The sequence below is a fragment of the Diabrotica virgifera genome, chromosome 1 (assembly GCF_917563875.1).
Source record: "Diabrotica virgifera virgifera chromosome 1, PGI_DIABVI_V3a".
In the NCBI taxonomy this organism is placed as follows: Eukaryota; Metazoa; Arthropoda; class Insecta; order Coleoptera; family Chrysomelidae; genus Diabrotica; species Diabrotica virgifera.
The window spans coordinates 290,966,508-290,993,739 of NC_065443.1; the positions used below are offsets into that span (position 1 = coordinate 290,966,508).

The following is a 27,232-nucleotide window of genomic DNA, read 5'->3' on the forward strand; positions in this document are numbered from 1 at the left end:
TGGGTGAATTAGTCCCTGGGCACAGGTTACATTAGGGTGAGTTCTATGCACTTTTGGTACAAACACGTCTACATACAAATTGTTCCTGATTAAATTTCCTATCTAAATATAACTTTTTAAAGTCAAAGATACTTTTTTTTTATAAAAATATATTCAAAAGAAAAAGCACAAAGAAACCCAAAAGAAAGAAATTTTGTTTTTTGTCCCATAACTTTTGTCCACGGGGATATAGGTATAGACATTGCTTCACAGAAAAAAAACTTACATAGGTATTTTCTCTTTAAAATGATGTTTGGTAGTTGTCATTAGGATTTACATTTTTCGAAATATGATTTTTCAAAGTTCGCCACTCACAGCAATTTTGGTCAATTTTCCTTGTTATTTCGCAAATATTGTTTTGTAACTTTTTTCTACGTAACTTTAGGCATATGCAATGGTACATGTAAGAGGAATAGAAATCAATTACCTTTCAAATGTTCTACTGTATAATGTTGTATGGCTTCTTTTAAAGAGGTTATCTTTTTCAAGATTTTATACTTATAACGAGTTTTTATATTTTTACGATTATTTTTTAAAATGCAAAGTGATGTTTTCTAAGACCAATGTTTATGTAATTTTTGTAATAGAAATAATTTTAAATAATACAGGTAAAAAAATATCAAAGAATCACTCGGTTTCCATTATTTAAATATAGATATGCACCATTTTAAAGAACAGAAAGTAAGCCCTCTTTATTGAGCAATATAATATATTATATTATAGTACATTCATGTACAAGAAAAAAAGTTATAATGAGATATTTAAAAAATAATCCTAAAATCAAAAATCGTTGCAAGTACTTATTACATTTTGAAAAATAATATCTTATTTAAAAATAATCGTAAAAAATGTAAAAAATAATATTTTTTTATATTAGGTATTATATAATATATTATATAATAATATTATTTTATTTTTATATATTATAAAAAATCGTTAAAAGTATAAAACCTTGAAAAACCATCATCTCTTTAAAAAAAGTCGTACAACGTTATACAGTAGACCATTTTAAAGGTAATTGATTTCTATTCCTATTACGTGTATCATTACATATACCTAAAGTTACGTAGAAAAAAGTTACAGAACAATATTTGCGAAATAACAAGGAAAATTGCCCAAAATTGCCGTGAGTGGCAAACTTTGAAAAATCATATTTCGAAAACTATAAATCCCAATTACCTCTACTAAACAACATTTTAAAGAAGACATGTAGGTTTTTTTTCTGTGAAGCAATGTCTATACCTATATCCTCGTGGACAAAAGTTATGGGACAAAAAACAAAATTTATTTCTTTTGGGTTTCTTTGTGCTTTTTATTTTGAATATATTTTTGTAAAAAAAAGTATCATTGACTTTAAAAAGTAATATTTAGATAGGAAATTTAACCAGGAACAATTTTATGTTTATATGTTTGTACCAAAAGTGCATAGAACTCACCCTAATGTAACCTGTGGCCAGGGACTAATTCACCCATTTCTCAAAAACGCACCCCTTTAAATGGTAGCACTCCGCGGTTTTTTCATATATAGATGTCCATTGACCATATAAAATAATAAAACCCCGTTAACGTTGTAGTTCCTTTTAGCTATCTTATTTTGAATATAATCAATAGCCTAATAACTTTTAAAGGTGAGTCCGAATCCGTCTTATTTTTTGTGTATATCTTACAGTTTTGGAGGTACAGTTTTGTACATACTAATTTTCTAACGGACAGATCAGACAGAAAACTAAAACATTTCTTAGTTTTAAGAAACTAAAAAAAAGGAAGTTTTTATAAATATTTATTTTTAATGAATAAGTAGGTACCCATCTTCATAAATAATCCTGTACATGATTTGCTTAGAAATAAAAGAAAAACAGACAATGTAGTTATTTCTGACATTTTACTATTCATATGATACAATATTTTTGTTTTAATCTTAATACATCTAAGTACACTAAAATACTCCACGAATTCAGTTGTGGACTGAAACTATTAAACTTTTCTACTAGTTTATGTCACAAATGGCTGAATAGTCTTTTGCTTGTGTTTGCCGAAATGTTTATTCCACAGTTTTTCGAACAACAGAATCAGTAGAGACGCTGTAAAACCTACAAAACACACAATGAGTTCGACAATTCACTTAACAAAGAAAACAAAATAAAAAATAGTTAGCTATACATTATTTTTACTCTAGTGTCAAAGCCAGCTCTTCACATAGAAAAGTACAGGTGGACCATCATATCTGTGCAGTCAAATTTTAGACAGATGCGCGTGACCTAAAGAGAGAAAGTATTCGGATAAAATGAGATATGTCGCTACTCTGTATTGTACCGATAATCGTAAATTTCAATATATGGACAGCTTATTGAAGAACAAATTATCTGCAAGTAAATGTAATAATAGACCAGGGCGCATCTGTAAAAGTATTAGTACATAATTTGGACGTTGAGAGGTGACTCAAATTTTTTTGCAGAAATTGCTTGAAAATAACTCAAATAATAATATTTGAGTTATCCTCCCTCTCAAAAAGGTCCGAAACATTGTTTAAATAATCAAAAAGTCAAAAAATTAAGAAAGTATTCGATTTTTTTCTTCGTTTTTTGATTATAATTTTAAAAGTATTCATTTCCGAGAAAAGTTGTACTGACATAAAAGTTGTGTAATTAAATTTCTTACAACAAAGAATTGGTTAAAAATTTCAAAAATAGTCACCCTTGTTGCAAAATAGCAATACTTGCGAAGCATTTTACGTTTTTCAACCATTTATGCTAGTCCACTTAGGACCTTCATATTTCACCCAGAAAAACTTTATGATACAGTAAAACAATACTGTAAATTTCAATAAGATCGGTTCAATAGATTTTGCAAAATAAATTTTTAAATCCAGCTTTCGCAAAAAAAATTCATTTTTTCAAAATGTTGCAGGACTGAAAATAAAGCAGATAGCAAGTTGAATTTTTTTTGCGTATAGAAGTGTACTGCACCTTTCATTTGCAATTTGCAAAATTAAAATCGATTAACTACCACGGCGTGAGACTTTTTTATAAATAAACATTAATTATTGGTGCTACGCGCAGGACAGCGGAGAGTTTGCTCTGATTGGGCATTCCAATGACCTTTGATAATGATTGATACATTTTAATTTTTATTACATTTCGATATAAATAAATAAATTTGTTTATTGCAAAATAAAAACACATACTATATCCTTTGAAATAAAACTTATTTTAGCAAAAACTTTCTTTGTTTTTTTTGTTTTTTTTATGGCATTGACTTGGGTGTCATTTAGCCAGTCACAACTTTTTTTTTTTGTTTTCTGTTCATACATAAGGAAGGCAATGAGGTCCTTAGAGTTCCATAGCAAACTCTTCTACAGCTCTCTACTCAGTTCAAAAGCTGGCCGCTATGGACTGTCCAAGTTGCTCACCACATTTTCCATTATGTATCTTCTTCTTCTTTTTAAGTTAGAGAATATTTTAAGTTAGAGAATAAAAGTTTATTATTTTTAAACATATGCAATTGTTTAAACAATATTTCACAAACAATAATAAAATTAGTTTGGCTTTTGTGGAATTAAAATTTTAAAATACAACAAAATATAGAGTAATAAAATAATATATTAGATAAAGATTGGAAGAAATTTTGCTGGAAATCAACTTGTGTGAATCGAACACCGCTGTCCTGCGCGTAGCACCAAAAATTAATGTTTATTTAAAAAATTTCCTGACGCCGTGTACAGTACACTTCTATAAGCAAAAAAAAAATTCAACTTGCTATCTGCTTCATTTTCAGTCGTGCAACATTTAAAAAAATGATTTTTTTTGCGAAAGCTAGATTGCAATAGCTATTTGTATAACAAGGGAGGAAAGTGCTACTTTTCCTCCCGAGAATGAAGTTTACTGCCCGACGCGTAGCGGAGGGCAGTAATCAGTCATGGGAGGAAAAGGCACTTTACTCCCATGTTATACATATGGTTTTTCCACCTTCCTCAAATAACAGTCATTTTTTCATTTTTACTTAATTTATTTATGTAACTAACCAACAAAATTTATTAGAATTAAAACTAACAAGTAGGTACAATATAACTGTCAACTGTCAAATATAAGTCAAATTATTAATGTAAACATTGTTAAATCAGAATAACAATTTACTGTTTTTTACCATTCTGCAAAATAGAGAATGTTTTTAAATAAACGTTAAAATGTATAGATACTTACGTAATAGAAAATAGATATTGTACAGGGCGCCAATAAGTTATATTTCATGAATGAAATACCATGACGTCACTTTTACTTTTCCTCCCTAGGGAGGAAAAGTACAACTCTGCTCCCTACAATCAGGTCCGGAAAACTATACTTTCGGTAGAGGTAGGTGGAAAAATCTATTTAACCGATCTTAATGAAATTTACAGTGTTGTTTTACTATATCATAAAGTTTTTCTTGGTAAAATATGAAGGCCCTAAGTGTAGTATAAATGTTTGAAAAACGTAAAATGCGAATACTGGTTTTTGTATGTTTTTTTTACAATTATTGCTATTTTACAACAAGGTTGACTATTTTTTAAATTTTTAATTAATTCTGTATTGTAGGAAATTTATTTACGCAACTTTTATGTCAGTACAACTTTTCTCAGAAATGAATAGTTTTAAAGTTATAATCAAAAAACCAATAAAATAATCGAATTTTTCCTTTATATTTTGACATTTTGATTATTTAAACAATGTTCAGGACTATTTTGAGTGGGAAGATAACTCAAATATTATTATTTGAGTTATTTTCAAGCAATTTCTGCAAAAAAATGAGTCACCTCTCAACGTCCATCTCAAAACAGATGCGCCCTGGACTATAAGGTGTATTACCCAGAGTGAAATTTGAAAAGTGATTATGTATACGCTGTGAGCTCGTACCTACGTAGAGGGGATATTTACAAATTCGCGAACGCTAGTAGTGACAAGTTTGTAAACGTTTACTGGAAATTTGACATAAATGTCAAAGTGATTAATTTAAAATTAAAATTAAAAACATTAATTATAAACAATATTAGTTGGTCAAAGCTGTGGTATATATTTTTACCTTAAATATACTTACGTTTTAAATACTGAATTTAAGTTTTTTTAATGTTTCGTAATATCTAATTATAAATAATCTATTATAATCTTAGCGCCATCTACACGATTATTGTCAAAGTGTCCGAAGTAAAAATTGATATTTTATCAATAGAACGTCAAAATGATTAGAAAAATCTTAAAAAAATCGATTACAATTTAATTACTTTTTTGCGTTGTAAATATTAAGCGATAACAATTAAATAATAAATTTAAAAATTACCGGTAAAAGTTGAATTAGTAACCACTAGGAGCGACACCAGCGAAGCTCAGAGCGTATACCTACATCATAAAAATAATACTATACGCTGTGAGCTCGTACGTAGAGGGGATATTTACAAAGTCGCGAGCGCCAGTAGTGACAAGTCTGTAAACGTTTACCGGAAATTTGACATATATGTATGTCAAAGTGATTAATTTAAAATTAAAATTAAAAACATTAATTATAAAAAATATTAGTTGGTCGAAGTTGTGGTATATATTTTTACCTTAAATATACGTTTTAAATACTGAATTTAAGGTTTTTTAATGTTCCGTAATATGTAATTATAAATTAATCTTAGCGCCATCTACACGATAATTGTGAAACTAAGAAATTCATATTTTATCAATAGAACGTCAAAATGATTGGCAAAATCTTAAAAAAATCTATTACAATTTAATTACTTTTTTGCGTTGTAAATATTAAGCGATAAAAATTAAATAATAAATTAAAAAATTACCGGTGAAAGTTGAATTAGTAACCGCTAGGATCGACACCAGCGAAGCTCAGAGCGTATATGTATATGTACGTCGGAATTGCAAAAAAACCTTAAAAAGGGATTAGCTGTTGAACAACAATCTATTTTTGTCTACTATTCCATCAATACGGTCTCGATCTGCGACAATGACGTCAAGCTGAAATAATTCTTCTTCTTCTTGATGTGCCTTGATGTTAGCTATCATCATGGCAATCTTTATCTTATCTGCAGCAGTGCGGGAAAGCTGCACAGATGTTGTGTTGAACCAGGATCTCATGTTCTTTTACCAGGATGTTCTTCTTCTTCATGAATCTCGCTTTCCAAATATTTTTCCTTGTAGGATGGCTTGTAGGAGGGCATATTTGCTTGTTACCCACATGCTATGTGTTATAAAATAAACATTATTAATAATAATTTACTTAATAATCGTCTAATCCATGTCATTGTACGAAACCGGCACCGGCCAAGGTTCACTTACTTAAGCGATAAAGACAAAAAATAGTCCCGAAAAAAGTATGTATATTTGAAATAAACTTATATAAAAATTGTATAATATTTCATACCCATAAACAGCACAAAAAAGCTTCCCTGCATATCATCCAGATTCACTGTATGGTTGTTTACTTCAATGAGATGCCTGTTCTTCCAACATCTGTCCCGCTTTGGCAAATAATCCTTTAGCCATTTCTCTATCAATCCCATTTGATGTAATTTTTTAATCCTAAAAATATAAGAGGTATACTTATACGTGTTCTCGTATAGTGGGTAGAAGTTTGAGAGACATGGTGCAGTCTTTTACAAGGCTTGTGGACGCGGCAAGTGAATTGGGACTTGTGTGTAAACGAGGAAAAAGCCAAATATATGTTGGTTTCTAAAAACTCCCAAAATATCCAATAGAGAATTCAAATCAACAACCATACCTTTGAGGAAGGCAAAGAATTCACATAGTATCTTGGTTCGCTAGTAAACGCAACAAACACGACAAGCGACGAAATAAAAAGACGCATAGCAATAGCAAACAGAACTGTTCACGGTCTCCAGAAACATTAAAAAAATAAAAATATAAAACGTGCATTAAGTACACTCAATATATACAAGACCTTTGTTCAATCTCAAATATTCATCATTCATATCCGATATTAAACAGTATATTTTTATCATCCCGTATATCACATCAACCAATTTGTTATTATATTTAAACATGTGCGGGCTATTTAATTTGTTTAGTTGTTGCAAATCATAAACAATATTTTGGCAATCGACAATAATTGTGCTGACTAAATAAAAACTTTTGTTCTTTTGGTAGTATGGGCTATGACCCAATTCATGTTGCCAACAAGAGAGAACATACGTTTAGATTCAGTCACTAGAGTCAACTCAACCAGGCAAGATGTAGTTTCATCAAGGTAGTCTCATTTAATTTTCATACGAATCACATATCGGTACAGCAACGTCTCCCGGGGGTTTAGGTACCCTAGTGTCGGCCTCTATCAATAAATTATCTAAGTGCATTTTGGTGTTTCAATAAGAGACGATAGATCTCCAACTGAGCCTGAAGATTAGACAACCTTAATAAGGCCGGTTTTGATATATGGGACTGAAACGCGGATCTTATCTCAAAATGATGAAAGACTTCTTGGTATTTTTGAGAGAAAAAATCTTAGAAAGGTTTTTGGAATCGTAAATGAAAATGGGCTACGGAGTCGAAGATACAACTTTGAACTATATCAGTTATACACCGATCCAGATATTGTAAAATTCGTTAAGGTGCAGAGACTTTGATGGGCTAGGCTAGACACATTGCTAGGATGTCAGATCCCAAATATACGAAGCAGTGGCGGATCTACGGGGAGGAGAAAAGGGAAATTCCCCCCTAACAAGTTCCAAAATTTAAAAAAAATTGAAACATAATAAAAATATATTAGCTGTCATGAGATTTAAACCACAGACAGACAAATTCAACCCACTAAACACGCTAGTTAGGAAAATTGAGGGAACTTAATGCACATAAATTGTTATTATTTATGTCTTTTATGTTGTTTGGGTTTATCTTTTTTATGTCTTTTGGTCATGTTTCATTGGAAGTTCCCCCCTAAGGTAAATTTCCCCTCCCAAGGCAAATGTCTAGATCCGCCACTGAATTATGAAGAGATTAGGATTTTCAAAACCAGAGGGCACAAGAAGTAGAGAACGACCACGAAGAAGATTGATTGATGATGTGGAAAAAGACCTAAAGATTCTAGGTGTCAGAAGTTGGAGGGAAGTTGCCAGGAACCGAGAGGAGTGACAAGTTGGTGAGCAGGTCAAGATCCACAACGTATTGTCGAGCCACTTATGATGATTCGTGTGTTTTATCTAAAGATCAGGGGCGTAACAGAGGCCCCCCAGCATGAAACCTGCGGAGGGCCTCAATATGTCAGGGGCCCATTTTGTCGTCTAATGTAAAAATGTGTTATTGATATTTTACGCAACGTTTTTTAAGCAATGCAGTATTGAAAATTAAGTTTCCCATCAGATAGATACAATGTATCGTATTTATGTATTATAGGTCTGGATCCCACGTATGAAAAAAAAGTTGATTAATAGCAAGCTGAAAATGTGTTATTAGCTTAAGGGTGTCTAGTCGGACAAACATTAATATATGGGAACACTGGAACAGGGGAAGTTTTAACTGTGGAACAGGTTAAAAATTTGGAACGGTCAGACCACGAAAACGGCACATGTATTTTGTCCGACAGAACAGACTTAAACTCTCCGAACACACCGAGAGAAAAAAATTCTTGACATAAAGAAACTTTATTAATATTTAAGAAAGATCGACTTGGCATATTGCCTAAGAAATATATCTTTGTATGTAAGATATAATTTTCTAAAATATTTCAAATAAATTCTATTATAGCCAAAGAAATATATCTTAAACATGATTGAACTATCACTTTCTGGCAAACTTCAAACCCATTTATCAGAAAGAAATTACACTTGATGTTAATTAATTTTATTAGTCATAAAAATATATTTTCTACACATTACAAAACTATTCTTTCTGAGCGATAATATTTCTTAGTAAGGAATATTATTATTTTACTATTAATAATTAATGTATTTAATGTTAAGAAATATATTTCACAGAGATAAACGTATATTTAGAGTTAAGTTAATATTTCTTGAAAATAAAGTGATATTACATACGGCGAAATAAATCATTGTGTTAAGGTAAAATCATTATTTATTAATAAAACAAGATATAAAACGTTATTATTACATACAAATATTTTCTCCACTCTTAAACCACTGGCTTCTACACAACAATAAAAGGATGGAGAGGCAAATCCAACTTCCTCAAATTTTCCTTCTTTTGTTAATAGCTCCTTGTGTATCAGCAATGCACTAAAACAAAATCGTTATGTAGAAAGAGTAAACTTACTTTAATAAAAATTTTTTTATAAAGATATAGATATTTATTTTGACAAATTTAGGAAATAAAAAAAAAATACACGGCCCCACATAAGAACTATTAATACTAATAATAATCAACCATATTTAGTTCAAACATGGCATTATTTAACCTACACATCTTTGATTATTTTTTTCTTTTTGTTAATGAAATATTAATTATTTATCTGTATAATATTAAGTCACACAATAAACATTGTTTAGCTAAAACATGAGGGAAAATACAACCAATGTAAAACATTGAAGCAGACATAATAATATGTAATTTTCTTAATTTTTATAATCTAAAAGAGACAGCATACCTAATCATTAAGAAATTTTATTACGGGAAAGTATTATTAGTTTACATCTAAGTCATTTAATACATATTAACTAATTCACGGTTTTCGGCAATAACATTTCTTAACCATAAACATATATTTCTTTTAGACTAACTGATTTCTTTATCTCAAATAAATTAACAGAAAACATCCTTAGCGTTGCACCCGCCATGTTTGATATAGCGTTGTATTGTATATTTTTATAGAAGACGATACATTCATGAAACCTATTATAGTTGATACTCATAAGTATACACATTTTTAAAAAGGTACTTACATGTATGAAGTTCTACCATTTCTGGAAGGCCCCGCAGTTGGTTAATAACTCCTTTCTTAATATTGTTCTGAAGCTATTTATTATATCATTCTGTCCCAGCTTTAAATTGTGGCATATTTCCCAGTTAGAATAATAAGCTCCTTTATTTCAGAGTCGTCCATCATTATACCTAAAAAGCATATAAAGATACTATTATGTTTCTTTTTAACCATTCGGATACGAAACAATATTATTATTACATCTTAAATTACTCAATTTACTTTTATTTAATACCTATATATGTACGTACCTTCAAAATATCCGTTAATTTTTAAAGAACACCAATAAATCAAAAACCCATCTATATGAACATGAACATATCACGCCATCTTGACAAACACTGACGACCAAATCATAAATAGTTAATCTGCGCAATTCATTTGTGGAAGAAAATCTCTTTGCAAGTAACATTTCGGTATTAATGACAAAGTTTTTATTTTATAACCACAGTTACTACAGAGGGTATTTCTGAAGAATTATTTCTTGTGGTTTAAAATATTTATTTGATTGCAAGAAAATTTCTTGTTCACAAATATAACTATGGATTAACTTAACATTATATTTCTTATACTGCAAAATATTTGTAGTTTTCAATTTAAGAAATAAAAACTTTAGGATAAAAAAATTAAATGTAACTATTAATGCATTTCTTAGTATTGAAGAAATTATCTGTAAGAAATTATTGAGTTGTGTTTAAAAAACTCGTTTCTTTATATGTGAACCGGTATCTTTAAGTTAATAGGATATGTTAACTTTTAAGAAATATTGCTCAAAGAAATCGGTGTTTTAGGAGAAAAGAAACTGTTCTCTCGGTGCAGAGATTAAACTCTCATGCAAAAATCAGGCTGCTATTTATCACCAAATTGGCGTTTTAATGAGTGGAACATGTAGAATATGTCAAATGACAGGAATTATGACAGGTGATAAATAGCAGTCTGATTTTTGCATGAGAGTTTAATCTCTGTTCGGAGAGTTTATGTCTGTTCTGTCGGACAAAATAAATGTGCCATTTTCGTGTTCTGACCGTTCCAAATTTTTAACCTGTTCCACAATTAAAACTGCCCCTGTTACAGTGTTCCCATATATCAAAGTTTATCCGACTAGACACCCTTAAGCTATTAACAAATTTTCAGCTTGCTATTAATCAACTTTTTTTTCATACGCGGGATCCAGACCTATTAATAAAATTAAAGTTGTTCATCTCATAAAATAATACTACCTATGTAATAATGTAGTCGTTTATTAATTTTGTTTCTATTTTATTCTATATTAATAAAGATGACAAATGTACCTAAGTTGTCGTAAACAGTGCATGAATACACTAATAGCCCAGTAAATGACTGCTTTGTAGCGTAATTATCAGCGTCACGATGTATTTGCTTGGCAATTTGAATTTAGATTCATATACTTATTCTCCACTTTAAAGTTGGACTTGTGCCGTTGGTCGCTTTTACTTGGGGGTGAAAGTCACCTTTTCTCGTGGGTGAAAAACATACGTTTAAAATAAGTACGTAAATGGACAAACTAACTAATTATAAGCAACTTTTGTTCTATAGAGCTTCTTTATCTAAGTCAATAAGTACTTTTCAAGTTACTTGCGAGTGAAAATGTTTATGTTTCAACAAAAAAAAACCACGTATTCGGTATATAGCTTATAAGAAACTAAAAAAAATTGTGTATCTATTCATGAAGTCTATCGAAACAGTAAAAGCAAAGTTGTAGCTTATGAAAAATTGTTCTTATTAGTTCAATCGAATATTTCAATGTGAAATAACCAACAAACGAAGCACTTATCGGGGAAAGCTTATTGAAACTATTCTTAATGTTTTTGTTACGTGCATGTCAAATTTCATGTCATTCCAAGTGGTTTTTTAAAAATTAGAGCAAAAACCGTGAGTAAACGTACTATAAACCGTTATTTTTGCAATAATTTATTAATAACAAAGTCGGAACAAGAAGTTTTCACCCTATTCGAGAACGGAGCCAAGGAAGTTGGTCTTAAGGTCAACGAGGACAAGACCAAGTACATGGTGGTTACGAAGAACCCAAGACCAAGGGTTAGACAAAACGTAACAATTAATGAATACAACTTTGAAGTCGTCAAAGAATTTAAGTACCTGGGAGCGATTATAACATCTGAAAATAAATATGAAAAGGACTTAGCAGCCAGGATCATTGCAGGAAACAGGGCATATCACTCATTAATGACCCTACTTAAATTAAAAATACTCTCAAGACCAGCAAAAATAAGAATATATAAGACAATAATTCGTCCCACAATAACGTATGGAAGCGAAACATGGACTCTGAATCAGCGGGAAACGACAAAATTACTGGTACTTGAAAGAAAGATACTGCGGACTATCTATGGGCCTTGCAGAGACGAGACAACAGGAGAATGGTGAAGAAGACACAATGATGAACTCCAGACAATATATGGAGATGAAAACATAGTACGCTACATTAAAGCAAACAGAATACGAGGGGCGGATCACGTGCTAAGATCAAGTGACGAAAGACTTCTGAATGCCACATTCTGGGAAAGGCCCGATGGAAAAAGGTCAGTTGGTCGCCCAAGAAAGAGATGGAAGGACGCAGTAGCCAGTGATCTACGCAAAATGGGAGTACAGCAATGGGAAATAGCTGCTCAGGACCGACAACAATGGAGGGAAATAGTAAACGCGGCCAAGACTCACATAGAGTTGTAGAGCCAAATGATGATGATGATGATGAAAGTCGGAACGTGGTTTAAGCTATCACGACTAGTGACAATGGACTTAGCTTATAAAAATGCTATGAAAAAGACTACAAACTTGCAGTACATACCGTATTTCGATCTTTTCGGCGAATAAACAATTATTTTGTTATTAACAAAATAACAACACATTTTGAGTAATCGCGACTAGTCGCATTCGATTCAGCGAACAAAAATACACCAGAGAAGACCTTAACACTATCAATTTATTTACAGGGCTTCTAATAATTCCTGAAAAATACCTAATTTTACCATAATTTGTTAATAATAATTAAACGCACCAAATTTGGGCTTCCAGACCACTTCCATTGGATTCAGCGACCCAAAAAACCTATAATATATATAATCGGTTTAAAACGTCCTCCGACGTCTTCCGATGCCCAATCTCCATGCATCTCTATCTTCCCAAAGGTCTTCGTCTAAACCTCTCTCTCGGATCTCTCTGTCTATTCCTTCTCTCCAGCTCTTTCTGGGTCGGCCTCTTTTTCTCTTACCATGTGGTGACCAATCTAGAATCTGTTTTGGCAAACGGTGTTCTGGCATTCTCTGCACATGTCCATACCACTTTAGTTGTTGTACTCTTATATCTTCGACAATCGTATGTGTGACTCCCATAATCTCTCGTATACGTTCGTTATTAATTCTTTCGAGTTTTGATTTTCCTGCGGCACGTCTCCAGTAGTCCATCTCAGTGGCTTGTAGTGTTCTTTCAGTAGTTGTCTTTAACTGCCACACGTCACTTCCATACATTACTATGCTCTTTATAATAGTGTTGTATATTCAATGTTTATTTTTTTTTTGGATATATGTTGATCCCAAATAATACTATTTAGTTGAGATATGGCCCTTCTACCTTGAGTGTTTCGTTTTTTTATAGCCTGATCTGATTTGCCGTCGTCCGTGATTTCTACTCCTAAATAAGAATATTTATTGTTGTACTTAATGTGTTGTCCGTCGTTTAAAACTAGATTCTGTTCGTTGCCACCGATGTTCATGTACATTGTTTTCTCTATGTTAACTTCTAATCCCCATTTTTTGTACTCTTCGATTAATTTCCGAGTCATGTATTCCAGATCGTCATAATCGTTGGCAATCACAATTTGATCATCAGCAAAACATAAAGTGTACAGGTTGTTATTATTTAATTGTATACCCATGCCGCTGCACTTCCGCTTCCAAAGTTTTAATGCTTGTTCCAGATATATTTTGAAAAGTGTCGGCGATAGGCAGCATCCCTGCTTCAGTCCTTTGTCTACTACAAAACCTTTGGAAACATTTGTTCCTATTTTAACTTTGGCGTTGGCGTTATCATATAGTTTTTCCACTGCTCTTATGAGATTTGAGTTGATGTTCGTTTGTTTTAGAGTGTTCCATAACTTGTTTTGGGGGATGCTATCGTAGGCCTTTTTTAGATCAACAAACAAAAAGTGGACTTCTTGATCTACAGCAACCTTTTTTTCTATAAGTTGAGTGATACAAAAAAGGTGGTCTATGGTCGATCTACCAGCTCTAAAACCCGCCTGTTCTTCTGCCTCCATATCAGTGTATTCTCTTTCTATTCTATTTTTGATCATTTTCCCATAGATTTTACTAATGGTACTAGTAACTGCTATTCCACGGTAATTGTCGCAGTTTTGTTTGTTTCCTTTTTTATGTAAAGTTGAAATGGTAGAGGTTTGAAATTCAGCTGGAACCTCTACTTTGTTTATGCAGTTTTGAAAGAGTATTGTCAGGTGTTCATATAGTTTTTCAGTTCCATATTTTATTAGTTCTGAGGGTATATTGCCAGGTCCGGGTGCTTTTTTGTTTTTGAGTGAAGTACAGATATCCTTTACTTCCTTTTTCGTGATTCTTATAGGAGATGCTTCGACGCGTATGTTTTGGTTATTTTCTTTTATTTTGAATTCTCTTCGATCTTCTTGCAACAGTTTACTGAAGTACATGTCCCATGTTTCTAACGAAATTGGTGAGATTAAATCTTTTTTCTTGTCGTTGGTCCTAAGAGATTTAATAAGTTTCCAGCTTTCTGTACTTCTGGTTCCTCCTATATATGTATTTATTTTTTGACAGTTTTGATCCCAGGATTCATTTTTTTTTCTGTCTTATCATTTGTCTTACCTTTGCTTGATGGTTTTTGTAATTAGACCAATTGGTATCTGTTTTTGCACTTAAATAGTATTCATACTTTTGTTTCTTTTGTTTTATCGCTGTGTCTATTTCTTCATCCCACCAGTATGGAGTATTTTTGTTTTTCTTTTTGTAATATCCAAGGGCTTCTTTTGCTGCAGAGTGAATACTTTCTTTAATGTAATTGTAGTGGTCTTCGATGTTATTGAAATTTATGTTTTCAAGCTTCTCGTTCAGTCTGTTTTGATACAATATTTTTACACTATCTTGTTCGAGGGTATTATAAAAACCTATAATACCACCATCAAATCGCGGCGACATAAAAATATACACGGGACCCCCTATGTTGCGGGACCCCTAGACTAAAATCTCTTGGTTAGGACCATTATCAATTAAAACGACATTTTTAATTTTAATCTGCTTGTCTTTTGTGCAGTGTGTGTTATATGTTAATTTCTGACATTACTTAATTTAAACAAATGTTACCACATTCAAGGATATACCCCTAATAGTCCAGGGTAACAAGGTTTTTCCCATGACACTTGAGCAGCCAGGGTACTGAAGCGTTTTTTCGACAGGTAATACCTATAAGAGCAAATTGTAATTATTTCCTGTATTTATTTATAAACAATTAAGTGTCAAAAAATGGCATTTTTCCCTTTTTTTTTCAAATCAATGGAAAACAGTGAAACTTACGGTTTTTTTAGTACAAATATCTTTGAGATTATGGAAAAAGCTTTAAAATGACGTATTACAAAGTTTGATATACTCATTTATTGTTAATATAATTGCGAAAAAAGGTTGGAATTGCAAAAAAAATTAATTTTGCAATATCTATTGTAAAAATTAGTGTACAGCTTTGAAATTTTTGTCATATAAGTTTTCTTTAGTGCTTAATATGTGATAAAAATTTCAAAGCGATTCATTTAATTGTTTAAATTTTATTCAATTTGTTTATCCCAGAGAGCATTTTTTTTGCAATAACATAAGTCAGAAAAAAATGACGTTAGAACCATTCCACAGGTGTCAAATGAAAGAGCATGAGCTATGTTTTCAACTTAATCTAAAAAAAGCGAATAAAAAATGCATTTATTAGTAATAAATAATTATGCAAAAGTACCGTAAATCTTTCCTTATAAACTTTTTATTTTGTTATATAAGAAATTATATATATTTATTACAATTTTTTATCAATTATGATATAAATAACATTACTTGGTAGTTGTGCACTTAAAACAGGGTAAAAAAGTTAATTTTTTTGGAAAAAGGTATCCAAAAAGTTTATAAGGAAAGATTTACGATACTTTTGCATAATTATTTATTACCAATAAATGCATTTTTTATTCGCTTTTTAAAACCAAGTTGAAAACATAGCTCATGCTCTTCCATTTGACACCTGTGGAATGGTTCTAACGTCATTTTTTTCTGACTTATGTTATTGCAAAAAAATGCTCTCTGGGATAAACAATTCGAATAAAATTTAAACAATTGAATGAATCGCTTTGAAATTTTTATCACATATTAAGCACCAAAGAACCCTCATTTGACAAAAATTTCAAACCTGTACACTAATTTTTACAACAGTTATTGCGAAAATATTTTTTGTTGCAATTCCGACCTTTTTTCGCAATTATATTAACAATAAATGAGTATATCAAACTTTGTAATATGTCATTTTAAAGCTTTTTCCATAATCTCAAAGATATTTGTACTAAAAAAATCATAAGTTTCACTGTTTTCCATTGATTTGAAAAAAAAGGGAAAAATGCCATTTTTTGACAGTTAATTGTTTATAAATAAAAATGGCCGCCAGATCCTAAGCAGGAAATACCTACGATTTATTCCTATAGATATTACTTGTCGAAAAAACGCTTCAGTACCCTGGCTGCTCAAGTGTCACGAACAGGGTATATTTTTGTCTTATTACCCTGGCCTATAATCTGACAAGACGCCCCTGATGATGCTCTAGGAGCGAAAGTAGGTATACTTGGACAATATTTAATAAATTCAGTTCTCGATATCTGCATTTCATTTTCATATTACATTTGGTTAATTCAACAATTAAAACCTATTATAGTACTACAAGAAAACAGCTTCAGAAAAATATGAAGCTTAAAAAAACGGTAATAGGTAGATATGATTAGTTGCTGATTAGGCGACTTGAGTACATTTCCATAAAATATTGCACAGACTATCATAATTTGTTGATAAAGCTACAAAAATAACAATTTTAGAAGGATAAACTCTAAAAATTTGAGATTTTTCTAAACAGCAAATCGGTATAAATAAAACAAAGATTGTAAAACCCAAGTTCTAACAGAGGTCAAGCTACTGTGATAAAATATAGACAGATGTAAAAATAACTTCTAAAAACAAACAAGTCATGCTACAGAATGTAATGCATATCCAGTTGTTTTCATATATAGAACAAAGCATTCCAAAGAATAACTGAACATAGATCAAAATGCCTTTTGCTTATGGTAGAGGAGCGCAAGCGGAGATTTTTGCAGTTACTCGAGCGCGTCAGATTATCATATGGGGAGAAACCTGGTACCCTGCAGATGTACCTCTACCATATATTGGCTAATATAATACATAATATAATACATAACAAAGGGGGTTCCTTAAGGGGGACCCGAACAAAAAAATCTATCCTTAAAAAAACTCGAAATTGTCAGATTATCGAATGATACTAAACACGACTTTCCACGGAGAGGGGTGGGGGGTAAATTTAATATTTTAAATACGAATCCCGCGATATTTCGCGAAATCAACATCAGATCGAAAAACTGTAAAATACACTTATTCAATATTTTTGAAAAATCTATCAAATGGCACCAAACACGACCCCACACGGAGGTGAGGTGGGGGGTTACTTTAAAATCTTAAATAGGAGCCCCCATGTTTTATTGCAGATTTGGATTTCTTACGTAAAAATAAGTAACTTTTATTCGAAACATTTTTTCGAATTATGAATAGATGGCATTATAATCGGAAAAACGATTGTTGGACATAAAAAATTAAATTAAAAAATGGCAAGCGCCCACTAAAATGGAAAACTTTACTTAACTTTTTTTGGTTTTAGGAACTACTCTTCACAACCCAATAGGTCCCCATAACGCTCGAGTGACTGCACATTTAGCATACTTTGCTCCCCTACTATTATGGGGAAATGCAGTGCGTCGGCTTCGCTTCCTACATTTCTTCATCAGTTTTTATTCTGGGTCATATCATCATATCAATAATAATTTCCTTCACAGATCATACCGTCTCTACCATCTCTTATTTGGAATTAATCTCCTAAACCGTCCAGTAATTTGAAATTTAGCGATTTTTCATATTAATATATGCTTAGGTATCATCAATGGCATTAATGATACCACACCCAGATATTTATCCTGTAGTATACTTATTTTTAATTTTCCTTTTTTGTAAGTTCACTCATCCAAATAGGGGTATTCTAATTTCTGCATCGTTGTTCTTTATTTTAATGGTGTACTCTGCCCCACCACAGTGTCCTCCTTCGTGCCATAGGCGTAACCAGGACAATCCTAAGGGGGTTACAACTACTGGTAAGGGGGGGGGGTTACAACTGCTGGAAGGTCTCCGAGGGGTATGGTGTTAAGCATATAGAGCTCAAAGTACATCCCAATGGGGGGTTATAATCCCCAAAACCCCCCCTGGTTACGCCTATGCTTCGTGCAACCTCAAGCAAATATCTCAGGGTTTGAAGGTAAGGTTAACATACAGACAGAGCGTTTAGTTTGATGTCAGAAGTGTCAAAACAAAAAGCTCTAGAATTAATGTGTTTCAAAGAGATTTCACCATTTGGCATTTCGCAATATCATCCTAACAAACCTGAACTTCGCGTTTTTTGCTCCTCTGTTAATAGCTTCAGAACAAACTTTGTAGCCACACGTTGTATGTTCAGTAGCTGGGTCAAAATTTCGTGGCATAAACCAAATGACATGTTGCATTTTTGCAAAAGATGGCATAACCCAGACATCTAAAGTAAAAGTTTTCCTCCAACACCAAATTGTTCTATATGGTCCACATATTGTTCAGTAAAAAGTTAGACCATTTTGAGTGTCCGGTTTGGGGGGAGATGGGGAAGAAGTCGGTAAATTAGTAGTTTTTTTACGTTTTTCGTCAATATTTCTAAAACTATGATTTAGCGTAAACAATTTTCTATTCAAAAATGTTCTACATAAAATTTAAAACAAAAAAGATCCTACACATAATTGTTATAAAATCAACGGTTCTAGAGTTACGGAGGGTGAAAAGTGGAGGTTTTCGATACTTTTTATATTTTTTGGGCAATTGATGATGATTTTGGGTGGTGAGGTTGACGTTTCATTAAGGGCTTATAACTAACATACCATCGGCCACTGAAAAAGAAAATTTTATTTACAAAACACAATCCTGTTAAAGAAAATTTATTTCATCAGTAATAACATTATAAATTGCCCAAAAAATATTAAAAGTATCAACAACCTCCACTTTTCACTCTCCGTAACTCTGGAACCGTTGATTTTATAACAATTATGTTTGGTAATTGATAGAAAACAAACGTTTTCAGTTTTTTATTGTTAGAATTATGTTTGGACCTTTTTTTGTTTTAAATTTTATGTAGAACATTTTTGTATAGAACATTGTTTACGCTAAAGCATAGTTTTAGAAATATTGACGAAAAACCTAAAAAACTACTAATTTACCGACTTCCCTATCCTCCATGCTATGGCATGCTGGACGAGCCATGCAGTCCATAGTAAACATCCCGAGGTATGATCGGGAACACTAAGTGTATTAATACCCATATGCTTATGAAACGTTCTTTTTAGTATTTTTCAACTTGTCTTGAGTGAAATGTTTTTAATCTTTCCTATCAGCCTCTCTTGGCTAACTGTTTCTTCCGACCCCGAATAGCTATTAGGTTTCCAAGGGCAAACGGGTCACTATATTTTCTTTTACTACACACTCTAAAACTCGCCAACACGCTTGCCAGAGTTTGAAGGTCCTGCCAGCAATTTCCCTGACCAAGGTGGCGCGGCGGTCAGAACAGTGTTGGAGCAGAGGGTGCTAAGAATCATCGGAAGAAACAAGGTCACCATAGCAAACGACAAATGCATATATTATGTTCCTATCTACAAACTCTATCAACAGAAACAATTACTTACTCTTCATTAATTTTAGGTAGATATGGAGATTCTGGAGCTACTACCAGAGATAATTTTTCATCAAAGAATTCCTCAAGACCTAGAATATAAAATTTTAGTAATACCAACGAAATTAAAGACCACAATCGACATATCTACCTAAAACAAAATCACAGCGACCTGTTTTCATGAACTGTTTTTTCATAATGAATTGTAGTTTCATCTTCCAATCGATATAAACATGTTTCCCGTCTTCTATATTTTGTATAATAGCATCATCATCGGTAGATGCATGCCTTGATCTTTCTTCGAAGATAGTTCTGTACCTATGTTCATTTGATGCCTGAAAACAAACAAAAAAAGAAAGAATCAGCAAATTGAAGATGATGAGAACAAAGGAAATAACGGAGAATTAATTAAAGAGAGAAATGAAAAGAAAGGTAATAAAAGCTAGACATAAATGTAAATGACCCATAACTTTCGTTAGCAGAGAACAATGAGATTAAAAATAAGTTTCCAAAAGCATAATGCAAAAATATGAGACCCCAGTACTAGAGGATTGAAGTGTGTTTTGGAAAATCAAGAGGAAATGTTGGGTACATTTCGATACCATCTTATACGCAGCAATCATAAGGGCAATTATGATTGAAAGGAATAGGCAAAGTAAGTTACAGCTGGATAGACTGCATGCTGAATAGCCGTGTGATATACGCAACAAACATTACTGAAGGAGGGGTGTACAGTGGCAGCATAGCTAGCCACAAGCTGTTATAGGGGAATCTTATCTCCTCTCTTGTAGAATCTGGTCATGAATAGATTGCTATCTAGACTCAGCAACTGCAGGTATCACGTCCTGGGCTATGCGGATGACCTGATCATCTAAGCCTACAACATTGGTGTGGTTGCCAACTGGTTTTGCACTTTGGTAAGCAAAGTGCAAAACTTGCTAACCGAAGAATTACAGAGACTCTGAGCGACACACCAGCAGCAGCTATGAAAGTCCTACTGGACCTCCTTTCTCTGCATAATATCATTATAAGGGGGAGACAACAATGATGTATTATAGAGTGCGGGAAAGCTAAGCAACCAATAAATAGTTAGATCATGACACAGTAACATTATAAATCATATCCCATTATGGATGATGACTTCTGAACATTAAGTTAGTATATTGGAATCATCATCATCATCATCATCATTCTCTTTGCCTTATCCCTATGCGGGGTCGGCTATATACCTATATTGGAATATAGACCCAATTACCTTTCCAGGTAGACATCTGCTTATGAGGGGGATGGGACAGAGGAGACACACCACCCAGGTCGCTTAGTTGTATCTGGTATAGAGATAGGCCTAAAACTGCAGAAGAGATGGGTGTAGGAATGTGCAGTAGGGGTGTAAATGTAAATATAATACATGGAAGACGTACAATAAGCCAATTGGGTGCATTACGAACGGTTTCTAGCAGACGACTATAAAGAAATAGAAGTAAATATCCTCAAAGGATTGCTAAGATAAGACATTAGGATAAAAGGAAGAAACGATAAGAACTAAGATATACATCGACTTAGGAATAAAACTATCATCGATAACAATGCAGAGAGAAACATATAAACCAATGAACAATTTTTTTAGCAGCTAACAATTTAACACCCCTGTATGGTTGCTAAATCCACTATCAGGCGCCTCCCCAGGTGGCGGATAGGGGAATGCCTCTCAGGTATGGGTGGTACCGAGGAAATGAAATACTCGAGGTGGACCAAAACTAGTACATGTAAATGGGAAGCAGCATTTTCATTACTGTTTTAAGCTGGAGAAAAAGTTTCGGAACAGTTTAATACTGACACTTTTAGGAGACAATTACCATATTAGATTGATATGTCTAAAACACTGCGATGGGAAAGGCAACAGAAGACCATCCCATTATAGTCACTCTAAAGTCATCATGGCATGGATTAGTGAAAATAATTGCTAAACAAATTAAAAGGATTCGAATTGTGGTGCTATCGAAGGATCCTAAAGATATCGTGGATTTCGCATACTTCCAATAAAGATGTTCTTCAAATGATGAATTCACAACGTCTGATCATAAACATCCTAAAGAGGAGAATAACAGAATACTTCGGTCATATAATTAGACGACCTAAATACCATCTACTTCGCTTTATAATATTAGGAAAAGTGGAGGAAAAGATATGGATTGATCGAAAGAAACTTTCATGGCTGCGTAATATTAGACAATGGTGTGGCTCCACAGTAGAAGAATTATTTCGCGCAGCAGCCGATAGAGAGAAGTTTCAGGAAATTGTAAACACGATGACCGCCAACGTCTGAATACCTAACATGGCACCTAAAGAAGAAGAAGAACAATTTTTTAATCTTACCCTCAATTCCCTTTCTAAGTAACTACCTTCCCTGAAACTCCAACTAACTGTATCTTTGTGTGCGATTAGATCTTCCAACGTAGTTATGGGGATGTCGATTTTGGGGAAAGTGAGGAAGGCTACCAGATTGCCGCAGTATGTGGTAGCCATTATAAGTACTACCAGCCACCAGGCTCCTACGAGTAATCGGGCACTGTCTGCGTATGGTAGGTGCATTCCGCCTGAAAATGAAATGCATTTCGTTAACGATACAGTTCGATATAACTTAAGAAATATCATTTTTTAAGGCTATATCAAAATTCAGTTAACTATGTCTCAATGGAGACCTATATGGATATGCCATTTCTTCTTCTTAACATGTCATACACCAAAGTGCGTAATATCTCATTACTAAGGTTCTGTTCTTGGCGGCGTGATACAGCTCGCCTGTGTTGTGTGTTCCTGTCCATTTCTTAATATTCCTTAACCAGGATAGTTGTTTGCAGTTTGACTGTGGTATTTCATATTTTGCTTCTCTTAATATGTGCCCAAGGTAACTGCTCTTGCGTTTCTTAATTAATTCAAAGAGTTCTCTTTCCACGCCGGCTCTCTTAAGGACGTCATCGTTTCGAAATCTATCCACCCACGGTATGCGCATCATTCTTCTCATTGACCACATTTCAAATGCTTCAAGTTTGTTGATTGATGTTCTTTTCAAAGTCCACGTTTCCATGCCATAAAGCAAGATGGACCATATGTAGCACTTGACCGATCTGTAGTGTATTTCGAAATTTAGGATTTGATTACATAGGAGCAGTTTGAATTTCATAAAAGCTTGTCTTGACATTTGTATTCGGGTTTTATTTCATGTTGTGGATCCCATTGGTCATTGATTGTGGTGCCAAGGTATTTAAAGGTTTTCAGGCATTTTATACCATCGTCACCTATGCATATTATCGGGGGTCTTCTGAAGGGTTTCTGCTAATGACCATATATTTCGTTTTCAAAATGTTGATCTTGAGGCAATACTTTTTACCTATGCTATTCACCCTATCTAATTGAAAATCTTTATACATTTTTAATGTTTAATTTATTTACTCTATTTGGAGTACGTAGGAAGCCTCCTCGTTGGAGCTTTTACCACGCTGAGCAGATGAGATGTGAATTATATATTGTAAAATTCCCTCATCTTCCTATAGTCTTGGCATCCGCATCGCTTGTATTTTTTAGAAGCCTCGGAGGTTGTTACCAGAGAAGGTTCCCACTATTTTCAATCTGATGGGATATAGAATAATATTTTAATATTGTTTTATGTGTTATTAGATTCAAAACTTAGTCTTATTAAACTTTGTGTTTTTCCACGAATACCAGCTAAGGTTTTTTATTTGTTGCCCCCTTCGTCACTTACTACTTACCTTGTTGTAGTAAAGCGCCATACATGTACCATATGCAGTTTTGGATCGATGCTAAACCTCCTTTCATAGCTATTCCTTTATATTCATAAACAGGACTATGACGATGGATAAAGTACAGTAGCGGCCCCATTGATACGATAGCAGTGGCTAGGCCCAACCATGTCTACAGAATATAACATAAACATAATATTTTTTTGAAAACACTTAGATTTGTAGTTCTAAAATAAAACATTTACCTGTAATGTAACATAACGTCAAAAGCCTATTTTTTATAAGATAAAATATCTCTGGATACTTTTAAAGAATATTAATAGCGCTTTAATTTGGGCTCAGATCTTTATGTTGTAGACGTTGGGGGCAAAATAATTGGACATTGAGACGCAAATCCCCACGTTGGGCGCCAAGACTGTAACCCACATTATTTTGCCTCTTGTATTAGCTCAGCCGTCAGAGGAAATTTGCGTCTGTTTCTGTATAAAGATAAACATTTACAGGGTAAAATGTAGAAAAAAAGTGTAAATGATAATACTCAAGTGATTTAACAAGTCCATTGGCTGGTTTCCCCCCCAGAACAATAGTATCACTTGTGAGGTGTGTTCAGGGTAAATAAAATTGCAATTTCCTGTTAAAATAATGAAATATATTATATCTAATCGACGTCTTTCCTAATTTGTGATATTTTAAGCTCTCGGCATTTGTATTGTAAATTTTTGGCTCTCAGCTTTTCTTTTTCATCAAATATTGTAACTTGAGACGAATTAAGAGGCGAAGCTTGTTTACAAGAACAAGGATCTTGTTTACAAGAACAAAGATCTTGTTTACAAGAACAAGGATCTTGTTATTGTAATTATATTGTAATTGTCTTTTATGTAACTAATACTTGTTTCTTACATTTTACATTGTATTTACCTCATAAAACAGCAGGTAAGAATTATATTTGAGATCTCAGTTAGTGCTAAAGACGAATTAACGAGAGCTATACGTAGCAAAAGTAAAATACATTTGTCAATAAAACTATATCTAAACTGGACTTACAATAATTTAAATAAAACTTACATTGGATAGAAGCTCTGTAATATCAAATACGATTTTATGATCATAAATCAGACAATTTTTACTAACAACACTGTTTTATATTGTAACTTACATCCATAGTGAACGGAGAAATAAAGAGCAAGGCTCTGCTGAGCTCTTTGGGCCTGGATACCAAAAACGTATAGGTCAAAATAGTGATCGGTCTGGTGAAGTTTACCATTAGCTTCATGTCGTCGGTGACTGTGACTGCGCATGCTCCCAAAGCTACCGTTTTGTTTTTTATTAAATCTACTAAAATTTTTGGCACTTTATTGGTCAAGTCGTTATTTGTATCGTAAGAAGTAGAGTTAGAACTTCCTAAAATTACACGAAATTAAATTACAGGTACTATGTTAAGTCACAATGACGACCTCTCGTGGATTTCGGCTGAACTAGCTTTGAGGGTGTTTTCAATGTCAAACGCTGAGCGCATATGCATTTGAAAGAAGTTGGTAATATTCATTATTTATTTTTACATGTTTTTTTTACAAATTTTATATACAAAATCGACGGCAACTTTTATTGTAACATGAAGATTCCACGTTAATCATTATACAGGGTGTCCCGAAAAGATTGGTCATAAATTATACCACACATTCTTGGGTCAAAAATAGTTCGACTGAACCTAACTTACTTTAGTACAAATGTGCTCATAAAAAAAGTTACAGCCCTTTAAAATTACAAAATGAAAATCGATTTTTTTCAATATATCGAAAACTATTAGAGATTTTTTATTGAAAATGGACGTGTATTATTCTTTTGACACGAACATCTTAAAACAAAATTATAGTGAAGTTTGTCCACCCCATAAAAAATTTATGGGGGTTTTGTTCCCTTAAACCCCGCCCCCCAAACTTTTGCGTTCCAATTAATTCATTATTGTGATACCATTAGTTAAACACAACGTTTTTAAAACTTTTTTGCCTCCTAGTATTTTTTCGATAATCCAGTTTTTATCGAGATGCGGCTTCTTTTGTAATATATTTACATAAAAATTTTATGGGGGTTTTGTTCCTTTAAATCCCCCAAACGTTTGTGTACGTTCCAATTAAACTATTATTGTGGTACCATTAGTTAAACACAGTGTTTTAAAACTTTTTTGCCTCTTAGTCTTTTTTTGACAAGTCACCTTTTATCGAGATCTTTTCTTTTATCGCTTCTTTTTTAAAATATACCTAGAAATGCAAATTATAAATAAATTTTCAGATTATTAACAGGTCTCTATAATCGTATTTAACCATATACAAATATGTGGTGGATTCGACAAATATTCAAAATATGTCGATAAACACTGGCTTATCGAAAAAGTACTAAGAGGCAAAAAAGTTTTAAAACATTGTATTTAACTAATGGTGCCACAATAATGATATAATTGGAACGTACACAAAAATTTGGGGGGTTTAAAGGAACAAAACCCCCATAAAATTTTTATGGGGTTCACAAATTTCACACTAATTTTTTTATAAGATGTTGCTGCCATAAGAATGCCACATGTCCTTTTTCAAAAAAAAAATCTCCAAGAGTTTTCGATATACGAAAAAAAATCGATTTTCATTTTGTAACTTCAAAGGGCTGTAACTTTTTTTGTGTGCACTATTGTATATAGGTAAGTGAGATTCAATCAACTTATTTTTGACTCCAGAATCTGTGGTATAATTTATGACCAATCTTTTCGGGACACCCTGTATACTAGGTCCCCAATAATTAATTTAAACCGTGTAAAAATAAATAATGAATATTACCAACTTATGGTTCAAACTTATGGTTAAAACACCCTCAAAGCTAGTTCAGTCGAAATCCACGAGAGGTCGTCATTGTGACTTAACATCGCGAATTGATAAGTAATCTATATAGTTTCCTACACATTTCCGTAATATTTTTTGTTGTTGATTATTTCAGTATTAAAAGATAATACAAGCTAAGACACATTTTTACATTCAATTAACTCATGCTGGATCAGAAAGTATTCAAAGATTCTAAAAAGTACTGAATATTTTTTGGATACAACAAAGATCTTCTAAATAATAAGAAAGCTGTTCTAATCTTTGCTCACCCGTATCAGTTTTGTTGACAATTTCAAGGCGGAATGTGAAGTTTAAGTTTCTGGACAACTCAAAAATCACATCAAAAATTAGTCCACTGTATTCTATAACATCACCACTTGAATTGAATTTTAGAATCTGCCATGGTGGATTCTGAAAAAAAGATAATACTAATTTAAATTTTCATATTATTAATGCAGGGACTGCAGCAGAGTCACTTTGAATAACTGTTTTTGATCTGAAATTTTTGATCTATAAAAACCGTAAATAATAATAAATAAAACGAAATCCAAAGAGCCGGAAATCTAAAGATTTCTTACGTTGGAAAACAAATTCTGGTCACGG

General features: G+C 32.7%; 1 protein-coding gene across 1 annotated transcript in view; it reads right to left on the reverse strand.

Annotated features, from left to right (window-relative positions):
* Positions 1-1,904: 1,904 nt before the first annotated feature.
* Positions 1,905-27,232, reverse strand: part of LOC114329758 (ionotropic receptor 93a) — a 51,707-nt gene continuing 26,379 nt past the window's right edge. The window contains exons 8-15 of the mRNA XM_028278965.2: positions 26,899-27,040; positions 24,919-25,163; positions 23,772-23,934; positions 22,378-22,598; positions 20,153-20,336; positions 20,015-20,093; positions 6,430-6,587; positions 1,905-2,129 (exon numbers count right to left, since the gene is read on the reverse strand). Coding sequence (XP_028134766.1) covers positions 2,032-2,129; positions 6,430-6,587; positions 20,015-20,093; positions 20,153-20,336; positions 22,378-22,598; positions 23,772-23,934; positions 24,919-25,163; positions 26,899-27,040 — 1,290 coding nt within the window. The 3' untranslated portion in view covers positions 1,905-2,031. The remainder of the gene's footprint in view (positions 2,130-6,429; positions 6,588-20,014; positions 20,094-20,152; positions 20,337-22,377; positions 22,599-23,771; positions 23,935-24,918; positions 25,164-26,898; positions 27,041-27,232) is intronic.